This window comes from Uranotaenia lowii, chromosome 2 (assembly GCF_029784155.1).
Source record: "Uranotaenia lowii strain MFRU-FL chromosome 2, ASM2978415v1, whole genome shotgun sequence".
In the NCBI taxonomy this organism is placed as follows: domain Eukaryota; kingdom Metazoa; phylum Arthropoda; class Insecta; order Diptera; family Culicidae; genus Uranotaenia; species Uranotaenia lowii.
In genome coordinates, this window is record NC_073692.1 from 426,694,175 (window position 1) to 426,714,678 (window position 20,504).

The 20,504-nt window shown below is 39.4% G+C and overlaps 2 protein-coding genes across 2 annotated transcripts in view; both read left to right on the plus strand.

Annotated features, from left to right (window-relative positions):
- Window positions 1–20,504, plus strand: part of LOC129742315 (40S ribosomal protein S12) — a 244,334-nt gene that overhangs the window by 75,791 nt on the left and 148,039 nt on the right. The gene's annotated exons all lie outside the window — the stretch shown is intronic.
- LOC129743502 (uncharacterized) lies at window positions 681–13,202 on the plus strand. Its single transcript, XM_055735534.1, has 5 exons — window positions 681–713; window positions 11,220–11,364; window positions 11,431–11,709; window positions 12,954–13,067; window positions 13,129–13,202. The coding sequence occupies exons 1-5, from the start codon at window positions 681–683 to the stop codon at window positions 13,200–13,202; spliced, it is 645 nt and encodes a 214-aa protein (XP_055591509.1).

Below are 20,504 nucleotides of genomic sequence, written 5' to 3' on the forward strand. Positions count from 1 at the left end.
TATACTAATAACAGGCATAAAAATCCAAAATAAATTTTTTTAAATGATGTATCTTATCATGTTTGGTGTAGTTTGTCAACATAACATTTAATTCTACTATCCTTTTGAATAATTTGAATACAACTAGCAATACCCAGCCTTTGAATTTTAGCTTAAAATTTACAAGAAAGGTAATTAATTCTTCTATTGCTGATAACTGGTTTAAAAACAATTTAATGAAACATTTATAATTCTCATGTTAGTCACATATTTTATAACTAATTAAAAACACTTAAATAACATTAACTCCTCGCTTTTTTGACTTTACAAAGCTTCTCCTTACTTTTTTTGAGAAAAATTTTCTCAATGTACTCTTTTTGGTGTGGCAGCATATGGTAACCCTAGAATGTAGTTGCACTAAGCTAAGTATCATTGATAATTAGGTAATACAAAACTTTTTTGCCATTTATTTAATCCAATCATAACAATTTTGCTTGTGAAAGTTGAAAAGAATGCTTTAACTAATTCATTGTGTTTTGGACACATAATACATTGAATTTACTTAAAACTTGTATCTGATTAAACCCCTAAAATAAACCTTTCGAACTCTCAAAGACCTCGAAAGGTTTTGTGTTCTACTAATGTTTTTTTGTTCTTCTTTACTTCAAGAGCGAGTAAAAGCGCTTTATCCTCTTATGACGATGACGGTTGGAAGTCAATGTGATGATGGAAGAGTAATTTGTAGATAATTGGCTGATCCCCCATCTGGACGGCGCACAGTGGTCCAATTCTCAAAAAAGCTGGCAAAAAGTCTGTTTTCAACAATTTTCGCTCTGAAACCTTTCAAAATTATTCAATTATCATAATTTCACAAAAAATATCATATTATTTTCATATTTTCTTTTAACTATCTTTTTTTATTGTAAGAATTAGAAAAAAATAATTTATTTTAATATCTCAGTAAGTAAATTCTTGTATTAAAATTTTCCAACAGATTGCTGCAAAATCTATCACATCCTAGAAAGGTTAATTGAATCTAAAATTATCTCAAAATTACAATACATATGAAATTAAATCAATACAGATTGACCTGACAACGCTCTAGTACCGATCACTTTTTTAATTTTTCATTAATTAACGAGTCAATATAGAAATTTTATGATAGATGAGAATTGTTCAACAATTTCGCCACTACTGATCAAAATTTTGAAATTAAGATTTGTAGGCTTTTTTTTCTTAAATGATGATTAAGTATTATATCAATGGTTGTTTTAACACAAAACACTTAATTTACATTTTAAACGAGAAATACAAACTTTTTGCTTCATATTTTCTAATTTTTTTAATTTAACATTTAATATTTATTTTTAAATATATTTCATATTTTTAAACTAATACCATAAAAGTTTCTAACAATTTTTAAGGTTTCAATTGGTTCTCATGAATATTGAACAGCAAAAAGGTTCTATGGTTTGAACAATAATCAGAAGAATATTACCGTAATTTAATTATGTTCTGGGAGTTTTCCTTATAGTAAAAATGTCCCAGAAATTCATACTGATAGTGCTTCAAAATATGAAAAGGATGTTTTATGAATGATTTAAAAAAAAAAATGCCGGAACACGATGAAATATTTGAATAGATAATTATGAGCGCTTCAAAAATCGAATTTCTGCCAGTTTTTTTGGATTTTGGACCACTGTGCGTCCAATGTCCAATGTTCTCTCGGAGAAATGGAAAAAATAGCAGCTAAATCCCGGTGAGCCAGTTCCAATCGTTTAATTTACCTTCCTAAGTTCTCTTTCTCCTTCTACTTCTATCTTGTTTGTTTTCTCATTGTCGTAAGAATTAAAAAAAAGGATGTGCAAGATACAGAAAATTATTGCAGCTGTAAATTTTGTGCTGTTAGAACATGAATCATGAAATGATTAGGATGGTTCACAAATTTGATTAGATTTGTCATCTGTTTTAAAATAACCATTTTTTCAAACTGTAATCTTGATAGAAATGCTCACTACAAAAGTTTAATGCATCTCTTGATTCATATAGAAAGATTTAGTTATTTAGTGTTTTGAATTTATTAAATCAAAAAAAAGTTCAATTAAATTCACTCTACATTGTTGAATATTCGATATCTTTGATTGATGATTACTTATCCCAGTCTAATTATTATGATTTTTTTTAAATCGCTTTTAGCTGAGCTTTTAGATATTTCTATAATATATCAATAAATAAAGTAGGTTCAGGATTTCTTCACATATTTTCCTATTTTTCCTTAAATTCTTATTTCTTTAATCCTGTAATAACTGCAATTGTTTCAAGAAGGTTTATTTTTTTTGTCATTTTTAATGGGGATGAGGGAGGGCCATCCGAACACCATATCAAAGCGATGTGGAAGGTAGAGTGCACTGGGCAGTTACCTTCTTAACATGTCGTGGAGAGATGGCGGGTTCGTCTATACACATCCTATGGAACATTCCGCATCAAAATGGCTGAATTTCTTATTTTTTAGCAACTAATTGTTATTTCGGTGGAGACAAATTATCCCTACCCCCATTGAATCGTACTAGTTACTCTACTTGTACCTTCACTCCCTTGGAATAGTTCACTCAAAGGCAGTTTATAGTTAAAAAATAGATTATTCGGATCAAATTTTGATGTACGATAGTTCGCTGCAAACGGGCTGTGCCACGCTACATAGGATGGAAGATTACATCATACATCATACATATCCTCGATGACGATGACCAGAAATGATGGTACACAAAAATGAATTAAGCAAATATCAACATTTTCCATATAAAATAATTTAAAGTTCTCCAGATGAAAAATCTTGTTTGATGATGATGATTATAATGGAAACCCTTGTTTGAAGATTTCTGTGTACAAAGTAACTCATTTCCAGCCGCTGAAGGATGGGTCAGGGTCATATTCCAGAGGTTTCATTTTCAAAAAGAAGCACTTTTTAGCTAGTAATTCCACCGCAATGCCCCTCGGAGCGTATGATACTGGTTGTCCATGCTTCTTCTTTCCCACTGTTTCTGACGTCTCTGCGTTCTCTGACCATTTCATGTTTTCAATCATTATAATGTTTCTTTTTTAACTTGATTGAACAAAGACAAGAAGAAAAATATCATGTTTTACTATTCTTCGAGTCCCAAAGAAGTTCGGGACTCAGACTTAAGTTCTTGCTGTGGAAGTACGATTTGTGATTAGTGAAATTGAATCAGCGCAACCTCTAAACATCATTTTTCTTAGTCGCCGCCTTATAAAAGTTTGATTCTTACACCCTGAGCTATCATTTTAAGGCTGAGCCGGAATCCCAAACGTAGAGTAATTTTAAGCCACCTTGAACATGATCCTTATTATGATCCTAATTGTTATTTTGATTTTTATTCTGATCCATCTACTGCTCCTGAACCTTCATCTGATACTGATTTCCTGAACCTGATCATTATCTAAATATCCTGATCCAAATATCCTGATCTTAAGAATCCTGATATTGGTGCAGCTCCTGATCCTCATCCCTTTTATAGGATCTGCTAAACCAATCTAATATAAGAACATAATTCTATTGTGTATTACTCAATTAAAACCATCTCGAGATTAATCAACGAGATGTACAGACAAGTCCGTTCAAGTTATTTGTACAAACTCTCGAAAACAACAAAACCGAGACGAACCGGATACTGATTTTTTTATTTTTTTTTTATTCTCTTTCCAGATCACATGGACTCAATCTGTAAAAATCATTTTCTACAGCAACTATATAGGAAAATAGATGGTGCTACACTCTCCTCCAAGAACGAGAGAAACCTTAACTGTGTTATCACATTTCAAACACACTCGATACTGCAGAGATTTATGTTACGTTTCGATATGCTACAATTAGACTGTAACGATCATCTTTATGTATATGATGGAGCACACGCTGTCGGTGCACATAAGGTAAGTGAATAATTGTCCGTTTCCGCTTCCATTCCATCCAGGTTCATACTCATAGCTCTTTCGGCTCGATTCATTCGAATGATAAAATTTACACTGCATATTCCCATAATCAGGGTCGGCCGAATGGCAATTTGGAAACGGGAGATTTTCTAATAACACTGTACTAACTATAAGTCCCTAAAGATTCCGGGTCCACTTCCCGGGCCATCATCACACAAAAGTGGCCCAGAGCAGGCCAAAACGAAGCGAACCCTGTTCGCAATTAGCATAAAATGCAAAATGCATCCCAAACTGATTCATAATGAATTTTGTTCCCATTCACATTGCCAGCTAGCCACGCTTGTTTTTCGTCGTTTGTGCTCTAGCCATTATTCCAGCTGTACATTTATGCTGCTATCGAATTCCAAAACCGGAAAACCGGAAGGATCACTTGGTACAGTAGGAGAGATAGAGAGAGAGAGTGGGCAGGAAGTGAAATGAGTTGGTAAACAAATGTAGCATCACCCGGTTTTCGAACATGTTTATATACACAATGGCGTACAAAAAGTTCACACACATTCGTACACATCCACCCACACGAGGAACAGAATGGAACCCTTCGATTGCGCCTAGACGTAGGCAAGCAAGCAGGCTATGCCATTACAATGGAATACCAATAGATGACCGGCCAGTCCTAACGACTGTTTGGAAGTAAGAAACTCTTGGCCATGAAAGGGGCTATTTTGTTTATAATCTACCTCGGACCTCGGTCTTGTGTTATTATTTCCTCAACACGACTGCAGTCTGTGATTCTGTTTTATATCCCGTCGACTCGTAATCGATTTGTAAAAATAGTTGAAGGAAATACCGAGGAACTTACTCTAAGTATCTTCACAAAGCTTATACATGTTTAAAAATATTTTTGCGCTTTTTACTGATGAACATGTACGAAAAAAGCACTTTCAAGCCAACATTAATATCTTACAAAAAATGATAAAATCAAAACCAAAATCCTAGTCGTTGAACTTCAACCATTGACCTCCGTCGTTCTTGGTTAATGAAAAAAGTCATAATGAAAACAGCATCAGCAGCAGCAGAAGACTCGCACAAGACTCAAAATGCAATTTGACAGCCTGCACTAACTTTTCCTTTGCCATCTCCACAGCAATAAAGCAAATGCGATTAACTTTTCATTATGCGATACGATGGAGCCACGGTCGCTCTTCCACACAGCAGTAATGCTCTACCCTCCGAATTTACCGGCAAGCTGAAAGCTTTCCGAGCGGAAAATCTGAAAACTGATCAATGATAGTGGTACCTATATCGTTCGGAAAATTCAGAAGGAAATTTTAGTTTTCGCCTAACAACCTTACCTCACAATCTATGTACCTACCTATACTTAGTCAGATACTTACTTTGTAGAGTAGATAACTATCAGTCAGCCGGGCTCGAAGTTTAAAATGCTATTAAAAATTTAATGTCACTCAAAAGCTGAAGCGGAGCTGGAGGTTTCGAATTCCACTGTCGTCGTCGTCGTTTTTCGAGCGCTGCTGCTCATTCGCCAAGGCCGTGATTCGCCAAGGCCGTTGTCACCGGATTGGAATATGTTAGAGGAACTACTTAGTCGTATGAGAATGAGGATAGATAGCACGAGATATGGGAAATCTATCAAGCCATCGATCAATAATCAAAAAAAAAAACGGGAAAATGGAATGACGGTGGTATTTTGCCAACGAATTCATTGCTAATCCATTTGAAGGCCTCACCGTTAGTGAAGCTTATTGAGCTGAATAATACCGATATAAGATTTTTGTTCGTTTAACCACAATTGCCAACAACCAAAAGCACAAATTGGATAGCATTCGTAGAATTTATTTCGCTGAAAAAGGTGTTGATTAACAGCTAGCAAATCGAATGGTAAAGTAAGGTGATAGATAAAAAATGACAAAAAGTTTGATTTTAGCTGTCATAGACTACATTTTCAATTCATACCTCCGAAACCAAGATTAACTGAACTCCTGTTAACTCTCCCTCATAAAAAATGGAAAACTATAAAATTGGATGGAGCAATATTGTTTTTTTTATTTCGATTACTTTGACACGACAAATTTTTAACAACAACAATGGTTAAAATCGGTCATTATTTGACGAAACGGCATGTATTTCACATTGAGTGTTATGATCGGACATTTAGTCGCCTCATTAAAAGTGATGAATATCACCCTTAAAAAAGTTAGCCAATTTTTGAAGCTTAATAACTTTTTTATCTTAACTTTAATTGAAATGAAACCTTGGGATGAAATATTTGTCATAGTCTAGGCTTTAAGAAAACCCGTTTTTGAAAGAAATCGGTCGAAGGAGACAAAAGTTATTGACGAAAATCTGGTTTTGCATGTTCCTTTCGAACAAAATGTCTCAAAATCTTATACAAACTTCAGGCTCGTTGAGCGACCCCTACCCGTGGTCCGATCTAGCCCAAATTTGGCATGAGATCTTTTACTAGGCCCAGGATCAATTTTAGCCTGCAGCGTATAACTTTTTCAAAAGTCGGGTCATTTGAGGCAGTCTAGTGTACAAGCTATTTTAGTCGCCTGCTATGATACCCCTTCTCAGAAGGGAGCAGCACTGAGCGTATAGAAAGAATTTTCGATAAGTTACATGGGTCTGCGAGCACCTAGTGGATCTCCTGTCAGAAAATTTCGTTTGCAAGCCTCGCCTGAATGTTGCGGAGTAGAATGAGAAGAAAAGTTTCAAAAAAAAATATATCTAGTAGGCACTAAATTTGACTGATGATCTATGGAAGACGCATATCAGTAAGAGCAAGTTCACTGGTGTTGGGAGAAATTGGTAGAAATTTTGACACTTTTAGCACCTTTTGAAAACTTTACCATGCGAAAAAATTTCAAGATCTGTGACCTTCAAGAGTTTCTACAACACGTGTTGTACTCTCGCATGCTGTGATGCAAAAATAGCAATATTTCTATCACATACGACTGAAATAGAAACAGTGCTGTAAAAAATACATCGCCTTAAGATCTTGAAAACATTTTTGCATTGTAAAATTTTCAAAATGTGCTAAAAGTGTCAAAATTTCTACCACTTTCCCCCACCACGAGTGAACTTGCTCTGAATGAGGCATAACGATTGGAACAATTAACAGCCAAATATACAAAAAAATGCTAGGAAAGCGACCGTTTGCGATGAAATCCTGTTTTGATTGGATCTGGAATCGTGCACAATGTAGACAGTCTGGTGAACTTGTCATAAGTTCAATAAAATATGAAATTTTGAGTTACAAAACAACAAAAATAGCCATGATTCAAAAAAACGGTAGTTCAAAGCCAAGTAGCCAAGATTTATAAAAACAGTAGTTCATAGTTTACAATATTGATAGCACATATGTTGCCCAAACATTTTGAATTATTAACTTATTCAAAGGATGCTATCTCAAAAACCACTAGACAGATCTTCACAAAAATTTTCAAATATGAACATTACATTAGTAGGTAGTATCACTGGAAATTTCATCAATTTTCGTCTATCCATTCAAGAGTTATTCACAAAATAAAGTGTTACATTTTTCCGATTACACCCCTTATACTACCGGCCTGGTGTGCTTTGTTACACCTTGTATAATCGATGAAATTTTTAATAAATGATTTAAATTTGGATTTGTACTTAATATTTAAATTTCTACATCATTAAAAACAAATCTCTTGGATGAAAGCTGAAACTTGAATTTCAAATTGCAATACAAAGTAGACTAATTCTTATTTTCTTAAATCGTTTATTTCTGTTCTCATAACCTGTCCCAAAATTTTCAAATCATTATTTCGTATCGGTATTTATTTATTGAAATGTCGAAATTTCAAAATAAATGTTCGTCTCCAATTAACAATTGCATTTGCTTGATCAGTTTTAAAAAAATATGAGAGTTACACTGTTCAATACTCATGAACACATTTTTCGTACCCAAATCGCTTGTATGTTAAATTGGCTCAATCCTTCATCTAATTTTTCCAAAAAATTTATAAATGCAGCCTCCTCCCTTCTATCTTTCCATAGAAAAGAAGGGAGGAGTCTCAAGAAATCATAATCTTGTTTCCATATACTATCTTATGCCCAATTTGGCCCCATTTGCTTAAAAAGTTATGCAAAAAAATGTTTGAAAGCCCCCTTTTTCCCTATTTATCTCCCCACTGGAATGATGGAAGTTTACCCAAATAAGCATAGAAACATTTCTCGTTCCCAAATACTCTTCCATACTATTTTTTCGTATGATACTTCGATACATAGACATGCAACAAAAATGTATGGGGTTCCCATCTCCTCTTCCTGCCTCACTCAGTGGCAGGAAGAAGGGCTTCAAATAATCATAGAATAATGTTCGTACCCAAAAAACTACCTGTACAAAAATTGGTGTCGTATGTTCGAATAGTTTTCGAGTGATGCAATAAATTTCATGGGAGCGCGACTCTCCCCTACCTAACTCCCCACTAGAAGAAGGGAAGTGTCCCAAATAATCATAGAAACATTAGATATTTGTATCAAAATACAATCTCATACCAAATTCGGTGCCTTTCGGTTGATTAATTGTCAAGATTAAAAAAATGTATGTGGCCGCTTTCTTCTTATCTTTTCACTGAGACCAGACAGAGATCTCATACAATCATAGAATCTTTTCCCGTATCCAAATATCCTCCCATGTCAAATTTAGTTAGTTTTGCTCCTGTTATGCAAAAAAATGTATGGGAGCTCCCTTCCTCAATAGAAAGTAGAATAAGAGCCTCATGCCAAATTTTATTCCTTTCGCTTGAATAATTATCGAGTTATTCAAAATATTGTATGGGTGAACACCCCCCCCCCCCCCCCTCCCATTTCCTATTCTCCAATGGAAGCAGTGAGAGGACACAAACAATCATAGATCCAAATACCCTCCCATGCCAAATTTGGTTCAATTTGCTCGACTAATTCTCGAGTGTGGCCTAAAATACAGTTATTTTACGAATATTTGACTCTTTGGACTTTTACAATTCAAACTGCATTGTCTCAGAAACGAAACAATGCCTTTTATAGAAATTTTTCAGAATGATTTTCAAAATATAAATTTTAAAGGTCTGATGTTTTTTAAAAGTTTCAACGACGGGATAAATTGGGTGGATTGTATGACCTGTCAATTAATTGGTGAAAAATGGTCTTCTGGAAATCTGGCAAAGGGTGATACGGTTAAAATTTGGTCAATATCAACTTGACGTGTTTCTTTCAATTTTGCATTTAAAAACCTGAACACCCCTCATTTTGAAGGTGTGTGTGTGTAGAACAGGGGTGCCAGGTGGTTTTGATAAAAATCAGGACTCCGCAATGATAAAAATCAGGATTTATCAGGACACCACTAAATTGATGAAAATAACATGCAGCTCTGCTTAGATTGCATAACTAAAGGCGAAATACAGGTGCTGAAGACGCCTAAAGTTATGCAACTACAGCGAGAAGAACCTTCTATGTCCTGAAGATAACATCGAAAAACACTATTTAAGTATCATTTGAACCAAAGATTATCATCGGTTAATTTAGTTTAACTATTTTACAGAAAATTTGTTTGATTTTCTCACCATTTGACAATAAATTTAGTTAAAGTTTAGATATTTTTCAAAAATCAGGACAAATCAGGACATTTTAAACGTCATTTTTCAAAAATCAGGACAACTCAAGCGTTTTTGAAAAATCAGGACGGCCTCTCAAAAATCAGGACAAATCCTGAAAAATCAGGACACCTGACACCCCTGGTGTAGAATGTTGCTCCTATTTTGATTTTGGAATTCACTCTTCAGTTGTCAAAATGCCGTCCAAGGAAAAAGAGCAGCGTATCAAAATTTTGCTCGCGCATCGCGAAAATCCGAGCTACTCGCAAGCAAAGCTGGCAAAATCGCTAAAAGTTATCAAATCTGTAAAATCCGCCTTTGCTATGCGCTGGAAATCTCCGGTTGTCGAATTGTCCTCGACCTGAACCGTGGATGCTGCTGCCCGTGGACGCTGCCTAACCGCGATACTCTTCGAACTGGGTGGGCAAGTGTACAGTATGTGTGAGAGCGAGCACAGAAAAGAGCGGGGAACATATTTTGACGTAACTAGGGGCGATCGAATGTAAACGTCATTGAACAAACAGGAGCTCTCACACTTTGAATTGTCCGTTACTCACAAAATCAACCGTTACAAATGTAATTAAAGTGTTTGGGGAACGTTTGTCGACAGCCAGGAAGTCTGGATCGTGGGGAAATCGAAAACCGGAAGCCGCTAAGATGACAAAGAGATTAGCAGGTAGTTTCAAGCGAAATCCTAACCTCTCTCTCCGAGATGCCGAAAATAAGCTGGGTGTATCGTCTACAACTGTGCATCGAGCCAAAAAACGAGCCGGACTATTGACTTACAAGAAGGTAGTGACTCCAAATCGCGATGATAAACAAAGGCTGTACACGACGATGCTGACGAAGTTTGACTGCGTGGTAATGGACGACGAAACCTACGTCAAAGCCGACTACAAGCAGCTTCCGGGGCAGGAGTTTTATACGGCAAAAGGAAGGGGAAAGGTAGCAGATATTTTCAAGCACATGAAACTGTCAAAGTTCGCGGAGAAGTATCTGGTTTGGCTAGCCATCTGTACCTGTGGCTTGAAAAGCATTTTCATAGCTTCCGGGACTGTCAACCAAGAAATTTACGTGAAAGAGTGTTTGAATAAACGTCTGCTGCCTTTCCTGAAGAAACACGGTTGTTTTGGACGGATTTGGCATCTTGCCATTACGGTAAAAAGGCCATGGAGTGGTACGCCGTCAACAACGTGCAGGTGGTTCCCAAGGACAAGAACCCTCCCAACACGCCAGAGCTCCGCCCAATTGAGAAATACTGGGCTATTGTCAAACGGAACCTAAAGAAGACCAAAAAAACTGCTAAGGACCAGCAGCAGTTCAAGGCAAACTGGCTTTCTGCGGCGAAGAAGGTGGACAAGGTGGCTGTACAAAATCTGATGGCAGGGCTCAAGCGTAAAGCGTCAATTCGGATTTGGAAAAGCGGAAGCCTAACTGAATATTTTTCCTGAATTTTACACTAATTAAACTTGAAAAAGAAATTTAATTTGATTTTTTAAATAAACGATTTCACCGATTTAACGTCACAAAAATGCCATCAATAATTTAAAAAAAGAAACTTCGTTTGCCTGATCAGCAAGAAAAAAATATATTTAAAATAAATCATACAGAACTTTGTTATGAAACATTTTCTAATAACTTGTTTTCAATCTTTCATCGTTTCCCTTCAAGGTGGATTTAACCTGTAAGGACACAAAACAATCAGTGGGAGCGTTCCTAACCAAGACGAACTTTCTCACGCTGAAGTACGTGACCGATAACTGGGGCACGGAGACGAACGGTTTCAAAATGGTCATCACTTCCATCAAGGATTCCAGTAAGATTCAGCTAGTTTTGGACTGTGGGGATATTTTGTAACTTTTTTTTATTTCTAAAATAACAGAGATCAACTGCGGGGAATTCCGGTGTAGTCAGCAGGAGTTCTGCATCCACCAGGACTTGCTGTGCGACGGGGTCAATCACTGTGCGGACGGATCGGACGAAGCGGTGGGGTCCCTCTGTCCGGCGCCGAACGAGTACATCAAGACCATCTTCGGCATCGATCTGACCTGGATCATCCTGGTCGGCGTCAGCAGCTTAGTCGCGTGCGGGTGCATCGTGGGTGTGACGATCTGTGTGTACCTGCGCAATGCGCGACCCGGCGGCACGCCAAACCAACAATGTAAGTGACGATCCGGATTGATTCGTGAAGAAATTTCAAGCGATAGTCAGTTTGGAAGAGCGAGTTATTCGAATTTCGGTTTAGAAGCTTGCTTCAGGTTTTTTAACCTCATGAAACTTTAGAACTCAGGAACCAATTTTGAATATATTTGTATGGCATATTGAGTAGACTGAGTCGATTTGGGCTCATTTTTGAATTTGTCAAATCGTGGGGATCTCTGAAGCTTCGTTTTAGTTCATCCATGATTTTCTGCAGAATTTTCAAGTAACGTTTACATGAGAAAACATGAGAATTTTTAAGTAACGTTTACATGATATAATATAACTGACATCACTGCTGATGTCTAGTATTGCATAATTTCTGTTCAAGCGATATTTCGCTAGGCACCAGCAGTGATGTCAGTTGAATTGCTAGTTTTTCAAGGCCAAAAGACATACCCCTATTATGCAGAAAATTTGATTTAAAAAATATATTAAAATTGGCACAAACATCATGATCAGGTTCGGTTTCACAGAACAAACAAATACGATGTTGCTTTTTCAGAAAAAAATCAATTTTCCCATACAAACATTAAAATTTCAAATTTACTCATGTAAAGGTTACTTGAAAATTCTGCTTAAAATCATGGGTGAGTTTTGAATCAAAACGAAGCAATATTAATCTCTTAGAATGTACATGTGTCAGTAATTGATAAGGGTTAACCGAAATTCCAACCACTCGCTCAACCCTCGCCATTTCGGACTCCTAACGAAACTTTCATTTACCGAGAATTCCACATATCGCTTTTCTCTTCTTTCTTCCTAACGATATTACCGATAAGCGATCAATCATGTAACGATTTGATTTACTTAAAACTTTTCTTTCTTCGTTTCTTTCTGGTTTGATTATGTTTGTTCGGTTCCATACATCCATCTACATCATTGCGATTTTATGGTTCTCTGCATATACTCGAATAATTCGAAATTGCCAATGGAAAAAAAACTGATCCTGCCTGAATGACAACTAAAATGATCCAACACGCGCTTTGTTTTACACTCTGATACAACATTTACCCGTACACACTCGTACAAACCTGAAACTAAAAAAAAAACTATGACAATAATTACTCCCACGTTCACCACTAACCATCGCAATCATCAATCAAATCTCCCCAAACCATCGGTAAACGGCGACAATAATGGGAAAAATCAACCGAAACTATACGACAAATAATACGAACTAATGTGGAACTCACCGACAATCAGTGAACCAAATGATAGAATCAAACGGTTCATCGAAGCATCTGCACGCAACACTGCCGCGGGAAACAACAACGCTACCTGCTTCGGGAAACTTGCATCACCCTGCGGGACCATTAGGTGAGTTTTTGAGAGTTGAATAAGACATTAACACGTTCTAACTTTAACGAATTTCTTGCAGGGTACCTCCGCATTCCACACAAATTGATGGCCAAAGTCCGTCCCATTTGGTGCCTGGCAAACTCAGACAATTAGGTCCGGATTTATCGCAGCAAACCTCACAAAAAGACGAGTGGTTTGTCTAGAGCTAGACAGGAAGCACATAGAGCTATAAAAATGAAACTCACCAGAAGGTATGAGAACGCATAAGAGCAACAAACAGAGTCCAAAAAGCAAATGCAGAATTGAACGAACGAATGAAAACAGAACTAACATAGGACAAAGCAGCAAACAACACCAGCAACATCAACGATATAGAACCGACTGAATCGCAGCTGATGAAAGCAAAACTCAGTTAAAGCAACATCAAACCAACTGAAACCGCAAGAGAATGCAAACGGGAAACAATAGAGCACTCATTTCAAGAACCAACGTTTTTCAACCATCACAAAAAAAAGAAACAAACAAAAAATGCCTACGAAATTTGAAATCTTCTAGCTCAGCCACACACTGAAGCACGCAGCGCTATAAACATCTTTTTCACATTTCGAACGTCAAACCCAGGCGGAAGAGCAACACAACCGGCTTAGACAGACGACACGTTTCAAATGTTGGACAAAATTACTACGGGCAGCACCGGGCAACAGTCGCGGGGTCAGAGGTAGAAGATGACAAAGGAAGAATACGAAACATTCAATTTGGCTTAAAGCGAAAAGATGAAAGGAAATGAGCTACCATCACCGTAGGAACAAAAAAGAAAAAAAAAAACATGAGGGAGAAATTTGAGCAACCATAGCAACCAAGAACAACAACCGAAACGCAAAATCTTACTACGAAAAGTCGATTGTATCGAAAAATCTCATTCATTCCGACAAATCAAGAAATCATAACAATTGGAGAACAATTTTTGGCACTATATGAAGTAAGTATGTTGAACTTTACGGTAGTTTTGTTACGTAGTAGTATTTTTAAGATAATCGCCCGAAATCCTACGCCCAGGTGAAATAGCGAATGCTTCATTTTTCGAAGTTTTGAGCTTATTCCACATCCCAGGAATCCCAGGAATTCTCCACTACACACACACTTGACACACTTGTTCCTCGAAAACGGAAGGGTCCTGTTCAATTAGCTCATTCGGCTAAATCCTGCTTAGAAAGCTCTGGCTTGTATCCACTTTCACTACCAACACTCTTCCTCCATTTTCAGGCCACCTACCCTTCTCGGGGTTTGAGTTTCTCCAACTTCTTTGTGTGGGTCTCAACTGAAGGAAAAATGTCCACCTTCTGCAGAAGCGGATGCCTTTAGACCCCCGTATATCCTTAGCACAGGGTAACCTTGAAATTTAACAACGCCTAAACTCTCATCCAGACTAGCATCGCATCCACTGGTTAATCCAGCGACGTTTCCAGAGAAGTTTCCCAAAAAGACTTTCAAACTGGTTGTTTAATATACATTTCACGTACTAAGGGAGCAACGAATATTCCACCAACTACAAAGCATGCTCATCGTATTATAAAACAGATGACTTTAATGTACTTAGTTTGTTTGCATAATTTTTATTATTAGAGGTGGCGTTAGCGAAAGGCTTGTGACCGTATATATTTAAAATGTTTTCCGACATGTTTCCGATCTTGACCACGAGTAGAAGAAACTACAACCCCTCGCTAAGATTAAACACATCTCTTCATGGTGTTGGACATTTTTTTTTTAAACAAGGTTTAAGGGCATAATGAATCTCATCAGTATTGGTCACCTTAGACTGGAAGCTAGGATGACCAATAATGATGGCCTGGACAAAACAGGATAGTTAAAAAGCTTGCGATTTATTTGCCTGTTTGCCTACCTTATTTTATTTTTTATTTACATAGTATTCCGTCTCACGACATAACTTGACGAACATAATTCCTAAAATTCACTCGGTTCATAGCAACCGTTCTCCAATTTCTCGGGCACCCCACGTTCGCCAGATCACGCTCCACTTGGTCTAACCACCTCGCTCGTTGCGCTCCCGCTCGTCTTGTTCCTACCGGATTCGTAGCGAACACCTGTTTTGCAGGACAGTCGTCCGGCATTCTCGCAACATGTCCCGCCCAGCGTATCCGGCCAGCCTTCACCACCTTCTGGATACTGGGTTCGCCGTAGAGGCGCACGAGCTCATGGTTCATCCTTCGCCTCCACACTCCGTTCTCCTGTACGCCGCCAAAGATGGTTCTTAACACTCGTCGCTCAAATACTCCGAGTGTACGCAGGTCCTCCTCGAGCAATATCCATGTCTCGTGCCCGTAGAGAACAACCGGTCTAATGAGCGTCATATACAGGTTACACTTCGTGCGAGGGCTAAGTCTTCTCGACCGCAGTTGCTTGTGGAGTCCATAGTAGGCACGACTTCCGCTGATAATTCGCCTCCGGATCTCACGGCTGGTGTCATTGTCTGCAGTCACCAGTGAGCCGAGATAGACAAAGTCTTCGACTATCTCCAGCTCGTCGCCGTCGATCGTGACCTTGTTATTACTGGACAAGCGGGTTCGGTCGGTCTCGGATCCGCAGGCCAGCATGTACTTCGTCTTGGACGTATTAATCATCAACCCAATCCTTCCTGCTTCGCGTTTCAGTTTGCGGTAGATCTCCTCCACCGCCGCAGATGATCTGCCGACTATATCAATGTCATCGGCAAAGCAGATAAGTTGACTGGATCTGTTGAAAATCGTGCCCCGCATTTCGCCCACCGCTCGTCGAATAACACCTTCTAGCGCCACGTTGAACATCATGCAGGATAGACCATCACCTTGTCGAAGCCCCCTGCGCGATTCGAATGAACTCGACAATTCACCCGAAATCCGCACACAGCACTGCGTTCCATCCATCGTCGCCTTGATCAGTCTGATCAGCTTCCCGGAAAAGCCGTTCTCGTCCATGATTTTCCATAGCTCGTTACGGTCGATCGTGTCGTATGCGGCTTTGAAGTCGATGAATAGATGATGCGTAGGGACTTGGTGTTCACGGCATTTTTGGAGGATTTGCCGCAATGTGAATATCTGGTCCGTCGTAGACCGTCCCTCCATGAAGCCGGCCTGATGACTTCCCACGAATCTGTTTGCTTGTGGCGTTAGGCGGCGGAGTAGGATTCGGGACAACACTTTGTAGGCGGCATTGAGGACAGTGATCGCTCGGTAGTTCTCACAGTCCAATTTGTCGCCCTTCTTGTAGATGGGGCATATAACCCCCTCCTTCCACTCCTCCGGTAGCTGTTCTATGTCCCAGATCCGGATTATCAACCGATGTAGGCAATCGGCCAACCTGTCCGGGCCCATTTTGATGAGTTCAGCTGCGATGCCATCCTTCCCAGCCGACTTGTTTCTATTCAGCTGGCGAATGGCTTCCTTAACTTCACTCATCGTTGGGAGTGGCTCGTCTTCGTCGTTGGCTACGCCGGCGATGTACCTTCCCCCACCGTCTTGATCTCCTGCATGTGCGCCGTTCAGGTGTTCATCGAAGTGCTGCTTCCACCTTTTGATCACCTCACGATTGTCCGTCAGGATACCCCCGTCCTTATCCCGACACATTTCGGCTTGCGGCACGAAGCCTTTGCGGGATGCGTTGAGTTTCTGATAGAACTTTCGTGTTTCTTGGGAACGATGCAGCTGCTCCAGCTCCTGGAGCTCCTCCTCCTCCAGGCGGCGCTTTTTCTCCTGGAAAAGTCGGACTCGCTGCCTCTTCCGCTGCCTTCCTGCCTACCTCTCACGTGAGATTCCTACGCATGGTATTCAGATGGTTATCTACATACTATGAAGTCACTGACTCTGATAAGGGGACTTTTTTTATCTGACAATTTGCGCCAGGGGTCTTCAGATTTTCCCCAAAATTGAAAATTTGGTTTATTTATACGACTTAAAAACGCATCTATTTTCACAGATTTCTCACATTTTTATTTTTCGAGTTAGAGTCGATTAGATTTTTTTTGAAAATTAAAAGCATATTTTAAAGCTATAGAGCTTAGTATAGAACCAGCCTGTAAAAAGCATTAATCTCATTAGGTTGATGTCATGCTGGGGTGACAAAGTATCTTTCCAATAACACATACTGACGCTTTGAATTTCACTTCGAATTACCACTTTTCTACATCTGATAATACTTGGGATCGTCTCCTTTCTTTTGGGAGCCATTTAGAGCTCATCAGATTATGATCCGGATTGCGAGAATGCCAAATCAGAAAAAAATCCTTGCTATTTTTGCGAAAACAAGAATTCATGAGATTTTTTTCACTGATTAGGATATTACTTAATTATCACAAATTCAGGTGGATCTTTGAATGATTGAGCTTAAAACCCGAAATCACTGATTCAAACCGAGAAAAAACAATATTCCCATTGGATTTTCAACTTGTCACGCTATAAAACACTTGGCATCAGTTTTGTCGTGCTTTGCTGTACTTTTGAAAGCGCTCATTATGTCAAGTCTGCGCTTTTCTCATGAAGAGTTAAGGAGACAAAACTCAATTTCGAGATGAACTCTACAGTTCCTCCTCCTTTAGAAAGTTTACAATACTCATAGAAATAAATGTTAAATTTCAAATTACGAACACTTTTTTTTTATCTGATTAGAATCCATTAAATTTAGAACTTTAATTACATGTATCGATTTAGACTAATAATAGAGATATTGATTTGATATCTTTACCTCTTTTTGATCTTCTTAAACCACTTGTCAAATTTTCTACAATCGTTTTCTTCTGGGATGATGTAACAGAAATTCCTTTGACTGTTTGCTTGGATCCGGTGTTGTTATCTGGTCTACTTCGACAGCCAAGTATGAAGTAATCCGCGAGGAATCCGTAGAAGTCATCAGATGATTCGAGAGAACATCTTGATTTCCGGAAGTCTCTTGGGAGACAAAAACTCTTTCGCCGCTTCGCACTGGTAAACTATTGTCTCGTTCAAAGAATCATGCTCACGCCTACGTTTGGTAGAACCTGAACTTTTAGGCAAAGTTCAGAGACGATTACCGCACTTGTTCGTCTTCGATCCTTTTCTGTGACACGAAATTGCTGCCTGTGTGCCAGGACCAATACGGCAGTAGGGAAAAACTTCATCAATTCTATTGGTAGATATCTGGTTGACTGAAGATAATGAAAAAAGGGTTCTTCAATCTTTATTTGCTAAAGCCCAGCCAAAATCCGACCGAGGCTAACACGAGCTTCCTTATCCGGCAAAAAAACCACAGCACAGCAACAGCGGTACTTCGACGATGGCCTAACTCGCAGTAACAACAGCAACAATCCTGGTTCCAGCAGAAAAAAAACCACGTGTTTTGCGAAAATGTCTTGTACGGGTATTAATCACAGAAATACACTTAGGCAAAATACCGCCGGAAGCGCTTTTGATTTCTAACTTGGAAACAATAAAATTGCTATAAATTAAATAAACTTAGATGAATTTTCGTCGTCGCCACTATGATTTTCGGACGCTTTATAGAAATGCGTGTTTTCTGGTGAAGAGCGGAAATCCAAAGAGATCGATTTTTATTCTTTTTCTTCGCACGTTAATTTTGACATTTGTGTTTGTTTGTATTACACGCTGATTTGCAAAACTCAATTTCTAGATGGATTATACACATAAAAGAACGAACATATTTTACCAACGCGCAACTTTACTGCTCAGTGGAGCAAGAACCCCCCTCTGAAGCCTCAGGGTCGGCATTCGTAAAAGAATTTCGCGTATTCAAGGAAACACTTTGAGTTGATCCGGAAATCTCCCACTTTATTTTCCCAAACACAATAACTTGGGGTCACAACACTGACGTTCGGTAGCATTGGGATCGAGGCAGAATGTCTCAACAATTTTTCCCCAGAAAAGGTCGATTGGGTCCTACCTTGATTGCAGCATGGGGTGAATTCCGTGACGAGAGTGTCGGAAGATGGGGGAAGGACTTCCTTGGTGGAGACTCTCGGGGTTATCGGCGGCTAAACTGCGATGCGGGAAGGAGTATTGTTGTGGCGTCCAAACTTCCTCAATCTCGCGATAGGGAGACGTACACTGAACCAGGGTGTCGTGACGGTACTTGATGCTCGAAATCAGAGCAAAGTAAAAAGCGTGCGTCTTCGTGAAAATTCTCCTATAAACTGAGTTCTATCGTTCCAAGCGTTTCCCGATTAAGTTACGTGAGATCCATCGCTCGCTTTTGTCTATTTTCTCTCACTTTTGTGAGTTACTCTTTTTATCGTTTTTCTACGCTTAGAAACCCTGGACAGACTGTCCAGGGATCGCAGCACTAGGTGGAACTGGATGGAGCTAACGAACGGGGCCACTTTAGGACCTGCTTCGGCAGTTGAAGGGAAAACCGGCTGAATCTTCAGCTGAAAATTTCGGGGTCCATCGAAACATGATGGGATATGGAAGTAATTAGTTGTTTGTCTGGTACGGGGTTCAAAACGGCGGTTACCTGAATTGTGGTCTTTACAAGACAACTCATGTGTCTGTAGGTTGCTGGCGATGTCGACGTCTCGAACATATAGGACAAAGTGAGCTTGTTTCATGATCCAGGCCATTGACCCCGTACTCACATCATAGGGATTTTTGTCCATCCTTGAATTCCTCCCATCATGTCCCGTTACGGTTACGTTTCGGTGCGTTAGCGTTACTATAACGTGTCTTCCAGCTCCAACTAGTGTCGGCTAGCGCTGCGTTGACTTATTCTCGCTGCTTGTTATCGTGTTCGGTATCTTCGAGCGTTCCTCCTCCTTACGCGCTGTAACCTATGGTTGAGTCACTACTCAGCACTGTTAAGACTCCCCCAATTCTTGCCTCAGGGTCGGCTTTTCGAATTCAAGAACTTAAGGAAACGCTAAATGATTAAATTTCTAGCTTTGCTCGCTCACTTTATTTCCCCTTAATTGGTGATATTGGCACTTGTCGACAGATCGATCTTCCCAAATAGCAGTATATATCTCCTACCTCAGTGGTCTGCTTCCGGATCCCACGCCCTGCGCGCACCTCCTCCTTGTAATGTACCGGAGAAACAGCAACTCGTCGTGCTGCGTATTGAGCCTACTATGCGGGTTTGATGGGTTCTCACGCCTCCGTAGCTCGCAGCGCGTTGTCGTTGCCTCACGACCCGAAGTACAGGGTGCCACCAGCAGCCCTCACACTTCCGTTCGTTATGACGGTAGTTGGCGACGCCCTTGGATGGCGATCACGGTTCCGGACACGTCGCGGGTGGAAGACAGGATTGACGCTCAGGAAAGCTGTTTTGGGTACTCCTACCGGACTTTAAAAGGGTAAAATACGGGGTCCTGGCGATAGAGGGTGTGCGGGTCACTATTGGATGTTAGTAGCCATGTTGCACAGAGGGAACAAAATGGCGACATGGCGTTAGGTCGGGCACTTTACTGGCATTCTGGCT

What these genes read in the sequence shown, in the direction of transcription:
- LOC129743502 (XM_055735534.1), top strand. Translation starts at nt 681, where the DNA reads ATGACGGTTGGAAGTCAATGTGATGATGGAAGA. An exon ending in GTCAATGTGATGATGGAAGA is followed by an intron (nt 714 to 11,219) that starts GTAATTTGTAGA and finishes TTTCCCTTCAAG; the next exon opens with GTGGATTTAACCTGTAAGGA. An exon ending in CGGCACGCCAAACCAACAAT is followed by an intron (nt 11,710 to 12,953) that starts GTAAGTGACGAT and finishes ACCGACAATCAG; the next exon opens with TGAACCAAATGATAGAATCA.